The sequence below is a fragment of the Scyliorhinus canicula genome, chromosome 18 (genome assembly GCF_902713615.1).
Source record: "Scyliorhinus canicula chromosome 18, sScyCan1.1, whole genome shotgun sequence".
NCBI lineage: Eukaryota > Metazoa > Chordata > Chondrichthyes > Carcharhiniformes > Scyliorhinidae > Scyliorhinus > Scyliorhinus canicula.
Window position 1 is genome coordinate 119145737 of NC_052163.1, and position 9066 is coordinate 119154802.

Here is a 9066-nt window from a genome sequence, read left to right on the forward strand (position 1 = left end):
ACAGCACTCCCCCAGTACTGCACGGGGTGCATTAGCCCACATTTGGTGCTTGAGCCTCTTTTAAAAAATTTTTAGAGTACCCAATTATTTTTTTTTCCAATTAAGGGTCAAGTTAGCATGGCCAATCCACCTAACCTGCACATCTTTGGGTTGTGGGGGTGAGACCCACACCGACGTAGAGAGAATGTGCAAACTCCACACGGACAGTGACCCGGGGCCAGGATCGAACCCGGGTCCTCAGCGGCTTGGGAGCCTAGTTAATAAATAGCGGTGGGCTATTCACTCGGGAAGGGTATTGGAGCTTAAACCAATCTTATTCTTGACCCAGGTCCATGCTCAAGGACTGGTGAGGGGGTCAAGGGGCATCTGTGAGGAGTAGTATTTCTTATATAATTTCAAAGTGCGTTAAGTCATGGTATCATACACAAATTGTACACTGACAGCACACAAACACTCACAATTCACACTCATTGAATCATAAAATCATAGAGTGGTTACAGCACAGAAAGAAGAACATTTATCTTGTTGTGTTGATGCTGGTTCTCTGATGGAGCAATTCACAGAGTGCCACTCCCCCGCCTCTAACCTTGCACATACTTCCTTCTCAAACATTTCCTCTTGATTGGAGCTGTCACCACCACAGGTGGGGCCAGATTTTTGTGCGGCCTGCAGAGTTTCCAAAATGCACACCTGACGCCTGTGTGACTTTGTCTTGATTTTAGTCTTTTCACACAGAGAGGTCTGGTTGACAGTGCATTTTGCGATCCATGATGGAGTGCCTGAGGAGTGTGGACGTGGAGGCCGGCCAGTTGGAAGGGCAGCCTCCAACACAGCGTCCCAGCTCCCAAAAACATTTCAAGGCCCCTGAGACATCACCGCTTACCCCATCATCCCCTAGCCAACCCCCATGCCACCCAATGCTTCCTCAGATTTCCCATGTCCCCTCAGGTCGCCCATGCCACCTCCATGCCTCCCTGTTTCCTCCATGACCATTCATCTGGAATGCACAATATTTATGCTCAGGAGCCTTGCGATGGGACTGATTACACAGTCATTGGAAAAAAATGGATCCTTGAACAATCGATTTGAAAAACCCTGAATTCAAACACATTATCATGGATTTTTAAAAATAAATTTAGAGTACCCAGCTATTTCTTTCCAATTAAGGGGCAATTTAGTGTGGCCAATCCACCTACCCTGCACATCTTTGGGTTGTGGGGGTGAAACCCTCGCAGACACGGGGAGAATGTGCAAGCTCCACACGGACAGTGACCCGGGGCTGGGATTGGACCCGGGTCTTCGGCGGCGTGAGGCAGCAGTGCTAACCACTGCGCCACCGTGCTGCCCACCAAGGGATCTTTTCCATCCACCTTCAGAGGCCAGGCAGCACCATGGCTGAATTCCAAAAGGCAACACCTCTGACAGTTCGGGGCGTTCAAACAATTGTCATTTGAAAAGAAACAATGTGCAGAGTTATGGAGAGAAGGCAGGGCAATGGCACCAGGTGGAATTCGGAGAGCTGGTACGGACACTCTGGGCCTCATGGCCTCATTCTGCATTGTAACAGTTCCGGGGATTCTGCAGTACCCCCTCAACACCACGCAGGGAGTGTCGAGTTAGCTTTAAAAAAAATTTTTTTTAGGGTGCCCAATTAATTTTTTCCAATTAAGGGGCAATTTAGCGTGGCCAATCCACCTACCCTGCACATCTTTGGATTGTGGGGGCAAAACCCACGCAAACACAGGGAGAATGTGCAAACTCCACACGGACAGTGACCCAGAGCCGGGATCGAACCTGGGACCTCGGCGCCGTGAGGCAGCAGTGCTACCCACTGCGCCACTGTGCTGCCCTTGAGCTAGTTTTATATACTGTTCGCTGAAGTGCCTGGAGCGTCACTTGAATGGACTACCTAATAACACAGAGAGTAGAGTGCTACCACTGAACCCCATAATGCAGGTAACTCCTATATATTGTGTGTCACTGCACCATGAATTTAAAGGTGCCTTTGAGAGAGAAGGGCTGAATATTGTGTAGGGCTAGGCGGTGTGTGTTGCAGGGCAGGCTACTTTTGCCATCGCTGGGTTGGTTAAGATGACGTGGTGGGGAGCGGCATTCGGTTCTTCCCCTGCACTGGGCGGCTTCACAAGACTCAAGTGCATCTGCTGTATAGTCTTATCAGCTTGTTCAGTCTGCCATGTCATCGTGGGTGGTACAAAACTGATCACAACAAGTCTGTTTGCAACTTCTGTAATTTGCTGAGACCATGTGCGCCGGCAGGGAGAGAAGAAACCACTGAAGTACAGTCACAGAGAGGACAAGTCCGCGGCATAGGCACAGTAAGTTGAACCTTCAGTGCTGCAGCAAGCAGGATTGAGAAAGTACACGCAGACATTTTTGGCTGCCCTTATTAATTTTGCTGCATCTTAATGGGTGAAGAATAACTTTGGTTAAAAGTGAGTTAAATGCTGTGCAGGCAAATTCAACACTTGCATTGATGCGCAAAGCTGTCAGTTCAGATAATACACATCGTCAGGAATACTGTCCTGAGGTGTTCCATTTCAATTGCCTTCTGCACAATACTTTAATCGTGTAAAAACTACAGTGGGTACGAAAGCTGCAGCTGCAGCTTGAAAGAAAACTATTGATTTTAAGACATAGAAACATGGAAAATTTATGTCACAGAAGGAGGCCATTCAGCCCATCGTTTCTGTGCAGATTTCAGGATTTAAACAGTATTTTTCTTCTTACTTCCCCCTTTAAATATGCACCTTTGAAACATTTGCAAGTTTGTATCTGTTCTGAGCATATATGTTGTTTTGATACAATGCCATTTATAGATACTGTGTGAACATATGGCAAGGGACATGTGCAAGAAATGAGAAAATGTTGATGTAGAGGTTGAGCCATAATCTTATAGAATGGGGGCACAGGCTCAATGGGCCATATGGCCTACTCCTGCTGTTATTCTAATATTCTTCCTTATCTTCCCTATCCCTTCTATCCCCCGTACTCGTCCTTCTTTTTCCCTTCACTCTCTCTCCCTTTTCCAATCCCTCCCTCTCCCCCTTTCCTCTGTTCCCTCACTCTCCTCCTCTCCCTTCCTTTCTCCCTCTCCTTTTCCCCTCCATCCATCGCCGTCGTCCTCTATCCTTCTCTTCCTATCTTTCTCTCCTTCCCCTCTTTTCTCTCCCCTTCTATCTCTCACTGCTATCCTTCATCCCCCCCCCCCCCCCCCCCACTTCCCCTTCTGTCCCTCTCCCTGCTCCAGTCCTACCTTTTCTCTTTCACTCCTTCCTTCCCTTCTTCTATTCCTCTCCTTTTCCCTTCTTTCTACTTTTCCATGATTTGCCCCATCCCCTTCCAATGCAAACTGAGGCTTAGGCTGTGCTGTGGACAGTATCAGAGAAGTTGAAGAAATGTTACTGAACTTACTCAAGGGCCTTTGTGCAGACCAGCATTAAGTTTGAAAAAGTGCTTAGAAAGGAAGTAATGGTACTGCTCAGCTGGGAGTCAGAAAGCTTGAACTGAGAGAATAAAGGGAAGAAGTGAAGTTCAAGAGGGTGCAACAGAGGAAGAGAAGAAGGGAATGTAAAATAAAAGAGTCTGACCACCACCCGCAGCATAACGGACTATCCCATTGGAGTTCAGCATCATCACAGGGACACCTCTGTGCTACGAGAGTGTGGGCACCTCAAGAGTAGGTTTCCTTGCTGCTGGCTGCTGTAGTAACTGTAAGTAATCCATTGGCACTCCGCTCTTGGCTGCTTTCCCTTGTCCTGTCACCAGATTCACCAGCTCCATTTCCACCTCACTAAAGATGGGGAGCCAGCTTTGTCTGCTCATTAAGGGGGCTGGTTTAGCACAGGGCTAAATCGCTGGCTTTGAAAGCAGACCAAGGCAGGCCAGCAGCACGGTTCAATTCCTGTACCAGCCTCCCCAAACAGGCGCCAGAATGTGGCGACTAGGGGCTTTTCACAGTAACTTCATTTGAAGCCTACTTGTGACAATAAGCGATTTTCATTTCATTTTCATTTCATTGATCACATGTTGGTCTTGGAATCTTGGCTGTGCACCAGTTGGCTCTTGCATTTGCCCACAGTACAACATGTAGCTAAAACAAAAACCCCATTGGCTGAAAAGTGATTGGAGACTTCCTGAGTCCTGAACGTTGCTATGTAAATGCTACATCATGGGCGGAATTCTCCACCCCCGCCGTGTCCCGAATTCTCCACTACCCGAGATTCAGCGGGGGCGGGAATCACGCTGCGTGGTCGGCGGGCCACCCGCGGCAATTCTCCAGCCCGCAATGGGCCGAAGCCGCTGAGAAGCCTCTCCCGCCGGATTAAACCACCTACCTTACCGGCGGGATTGGCGGTGTGGGCGGGCGCTGGGGTCCTGGGGGGGGAGGGGTTGCAGGCCGATCTGACCCCGGGGGGTGCCCCCACAGTGGCTTGGCCCATGATCGGGGCCCACCGATCGGCGGGCGGGCCTGTGACGTGGGGGCACTCTTTTCCTTCCGCCTTCGCCATGGTCTTCACCATGGCGGAGGCTGAAGAGACCACCTCCCCTGCGCATGCGCCGATATGATGTCAGCAGCCGCTGACGCTCCGGCGCATGCACGGACTTACACCGGCCGGCGAAGTCCTTTCGGCCCCAGCTGGCGTGGCGTCAAAGGCCGTTCACGCCAGCTGGCGGAGTGGAAAGCACTCCGGCGTGGGCCTAGCCCCTCAATGTGAGGGCTTGGTCCCTAAAGGTGACTTCTGCACCTTTGGGGCGGCCCGACGCTGGAGTGGTTCACGCCACTCCAACACGCCGGGACCCCTCGCCCTGTCGGGTAGGGGAGAATCCCGGCCCATATGTTTCTATACAACTAATACAGTTAAATCGAATACTGGGATTGGGATGGACAACTGCAAATATATCCCCACAGTTCGCCCAGCTGCAGAGGAATAAGGATTAGGGGTGGGTGCGGATGGAAACCTCTCTGTCCCAATCAACGTTCTACATCCCTACAGATTATAATGCTAATTTGATGGAAAGAACATGGGGAGAGCTGGTCAGAACCCTCCTGATTCTGGTCACAAAGCGGGGTTATTGTGTGAGAGGTGGACAGCGTCCAAAACAGGCGACTTTAACAAGTCAATAACAGCTGTTAAAGAGGAAGTCTAAATTGTGCAATGACAAAAATTGTCTTTTGTATTTCAAACCAAACAGTCACGGAACAATATAGAAAATATATACATTGGAGGGCGGCACGGTGGCGCAGTGGTTAGCACTGCTGCCCATGGCGCTGAGGTCCCAGGTTCGATCCCGACCCCGGGCCACTGTCCGTGTGGAGTTTGCACATTCTCCCCGTGTCTGCGTGGGTTTCGCCCCCACAACACCAAAGATGTGCAGGATAGGTGGATTGGCCATGCTAAATTGCCCCTTAATTGGGAAAAAAATTGGGCACTTTCAATTAAAAGAAAAAGAAAATATATACATTAGTGACAATTTTCTCACAACAGAAATTGTTGCACAACTAGCCTTTTTAAAACATCTGTAATCTCAAAGCTGTTGCGACATTTTCCTTTTGGCAGCCTTGTGACAAAAGAAGCGTTTTAAAACAAACGTGGATTTCTTGCCTTTCGATGTGAGCCTTGGTGTCAGTTGTGGCTCAGAGGGATACCAAGCTCTCTGGTGTCTGGATCAGTAGGCAATGAATTCAAGACCCACACAGTGGATGGAGCTCGGGCATAGAATCAAGGCTGAAGCTGCGAGTGCTGCACTAAGGATGTACTGCTCTGGTGAAGGTGCTGTCTCTCTGATGGCCCCTCTCAGGTGGATGTACAAAATGCCGTGGCACTCCCCTGAACAAGAGTAGGGGAGCCATCCCCAACGACCTGTTCAATTCATCCCTCAGTCACCTATTGAGTCAGATCGTTCAGTGATTATTGCAATTGTGTCATCAGGAGATTGCCATCTGCAAAAACAGCTAAAGCAGGGTGGTGTGGAGAGGCCGTTTCCCCTGGCTGGAGAGCCCAAAACCGATGGTCGGAACTAAGGGACTGACCTTCTTGGGAGTGAGAAAAGGAGAAATATCTTCGCACAGAGGGTGGTGAATCTTTGGAAATCTCTATCACTGGAGGAAGGGGACAGGAATGCTCAGATTTTGAGTATGTTCAAGACTGAGACCAAAAGATGTTTGGAGAATAAGGAAATTAATGGATCTGGGGATAGGGCAGGAAGATGGGGTTAAAATTAGCTCAGCCACAAGCGAAGCAGACTCAAGGGGCTGTCGACTCATCCTCCCCATTTCTTATGTCCTTATGAAAAGTGCTCTTGGAAGTCCTGAGGTTGTCCAAGGTGCTACATAAATATAATCTCTTTCTTCCTTATTGCAATGTGTTATATATCTACACTTTCCTTCAGTTTTGTTTCCTGTCACTATGAGTATCTACTGTGAGTCACAACTCCCTGGGCTAAAGACCTTCCCTTGAGGCTGAACACAAAAAGCTAAATTACAATATTTTAAAAGCAGATGTACTTGTTCCTTTGGCGTCCTGGTTATTTTTGGAGTCTAGTTGAAGCACCAAGACAAAAATCTGTAATCTCATTGCATCTGGGAAGAGAGGAGCAAAGATAACAGTTCAGGCCAATGACCCTTCATCAAAACTCAATGGTGTTAGAGATCAAATTTTTAATTAAGTGAAACAGCAAGGGAAAAGTGAGGCATTGACGGAATAAGAGCATAATAATGCATCCCTCAATTTCTTTACAGGTCATTTGAAAGCAGAAAATTATGTTGGACACTCTCTCCAAGAAATTGGTTGAATGCTCATGAGCCTTTGCTGAAGTCCACCTGCTTCTTGGAGTCAACGCTTCTTATCGAAATGGATAATAACAGCGAATGCCTGATTTTCCTGGCCAGACATCAAGTGGATATCATTCTGCTGCACTACAACTACACTGGAAAGTTGGAGAACAGGCACTTGCCCAGCGAGGGAATGAGTGCTCCCAGAATTGTCTTTGTGGTGATCAGTTGCTTCATTGTTATAGAGAACCTGTTAGTCTTCGTGGCCATCGTGAATAACACTCGCTTCCGGAGCTGGGTTTACTACTGCATTGCAAACATCACCCTCTGTGACCTGCTGACTGGAATCGTCTACATTGTGAACATATGCCTGTCGGGACAAAAGACCTTTCAAATGTCCCCCACCCTCTGGTTCATTAGGGAAGGGGTCTTGTTCTTTGCCCTGGCTGCCTCAACGTTTAGCTTGCTCATCACGGCGGTGGAAAGATATGCGACCATGGTCAGACCTGTACCTTACGCCTCGGCACGTAAAACCTATCGGGTGTACTTCCTGATCGGATTGTGCTGGCTGGTGGCTTCCCTCATCGGCCTTTTGCCATTGATGGGATGGAACTGCATTTGCAACTTTGATGAGTGTTCCACCTTGCTGCCTTTGTACTCCAAGAGCTACATCCTCTTCTGTGTTGTGATGTTCAGCATCATCATAATCGGGATAGTGGCACTCTACAGTAGCATCTACCACCTTGTCAGGAACAGCGCCAAAACCGTGTCCAGCAGCAGAAGCAAGCAGAAGTCCATAAGGCTGCTCAAGACTGTCTTCATGATTGTTGCCGCCTTTGTGATCTGTTGGAGCCCCCTCTTTGTGCTTCTCCTTCTGGACGTCTTCTGCTTCTCACCATCCTGCACAAAGTTGCACAGCATGGAATGGACCATTGCCTTGGCTGTGGTCAACTCGGCCATTAACCCAATCATTTATTCATTCGGAAGCAACGACGTAAAGCGAGCCATTCTCAAACTGCTGTGCTGCTGCTTTATCAAAGCTGGTGCACCCTTGCCATTCCTGAGCAGGAGTGAGTCTGTCCTTGGAGCCTCCACAGATAGCTCCTATAGACTGAGCAACCGAAATTCAAAACTGATGAGCCCAAAGAAAACTTTGCCCAAGTCTGGAGAATAGAACTCATCTCGCAATTTCGAGCAGACGTTCCGGCTGGGATGGAATTTCCTTGGGAGCTGCTTGCATTTGCCTTGCATGCACTAATGTCAGCAGAACCCGTTTGTGTATTAAAATTCCGTCTGGTTACACTGCTGCGGCAGGACCAGATCAAATCAAGGGAATTCGCAGCCCATAGGGCAACAGTGTCAGCCTGGCTCACCTCTTGGTCACAAGCTGGTACGTCACAAACCGGTGCACATATTCCGGCCTGATGCTTCAGGGGAGTACTGTGGCAGCGTTGCACTGTCAGAGGTGCCATCTTGCAGATCAGACACTAAGTGAAGACATTGCCTCTCAGCTGAACGTAAAATATGAAATTTCATCTGATATGGTTTTGCGAAGCTTTATTACAACGTTACTGTTTTTGAAACATCCCAGCGAAGGAGGGCAGGATAATTCTCTGGGATCAGGGACATTCAGTGGTTATTAATCTCATTGCTTTTTTGCGTTGCTATGTTCTGGGTGAATGGGTTGCTATTTTTGCCTATATAACAGTGCATATACTTAAAAATAAATCAATTGGCAGGACACGAATGGTGCTACATAAATTCAAATTATTTTTGATTTCTGTTCCCTCGGAAAGCACCGCTGTTTATAAAGTTCAGTTCACTTGCATCTCAGACACATCCTTCTGACTGTTGCTTTTTCAAAGCCCAACTGATAGGGATCATGTTTTTGGCTTTATCTGACAATTCAGATCTCAAGCAGGCTGTTAACTGATTTTGTTTCTGTAAATGAATATAAACCACATGAGGACCAACTCCCAATTGGAACGCTGCACTGGCTGGTACCGGAATATATGTATTTCCATAAACTTCTTAGCGCTCACGACAAACTCCAGTAAGATATTGTACAGGAAGTCTTATGGAGCAGTGGGTAGCATCCGTGTCTCTGAGCCAGAAGCTCCAGGTTTGAGTCCCATCGCAGGCCTTGATGGCCAAGGAAGGTGCGTTCATAATGCGGTCAAACAGGTTAAGTGTCACCCTACAAAAATAATTCTACACCCGCCAATAGGAGGCGGTAAGTGTCGGGAGATTCCTTTTCAGCCAAGTTTGATGTG

At 48.2% G+C, this 9066-nt stretch overlaps 1 protein-coding gene across 2 annotated transcripts; it reads left to right on the top strand.

The window, feature by feature from the left end:
* The first annotated feature begins 2149 nt into the window (after positions 1-2149).
* s1pr4 (sphingosine-1-phosphate receptor 4) lies at positions 2150-8554 on the top strand. Of its 2 annotated transcripts, none has more exons than XM_038777491.1 (2): positions 2150-2336; positions 6761-8554. In XM_038777491.1, exon 2 carries the CDS (start codon positions 6873-6875, stop codon positions 7965-7967), a length of 1095 nt encoding a protein of 364 aa, XP_038633419.1. In that variant the 5' UTR covers positions 2150-2336; positions 6761-6872; the 3' UTR covers positions 7968-8554. The 2 variants fall into 2 exon arrangements, with proteins under 2 accessions (XP_038633419.1, XP_038633420.1); XM_038777492.1 differs by lacking the exon at positions 2150-2336 and adding an exon at positions 3457-3731.
* Positions 8555-9066: the final 512 nt, after the last annotated feature.

Excerpts from the sequence above, each read along its gene's own strand:
- s1pr4 (XM_038777491.1), top strand. The coding sequence starts at position 6,873 with ATGGATAATAACAGCGAATGCCTGATTTTCCTGGCCAGACATCAAGTG.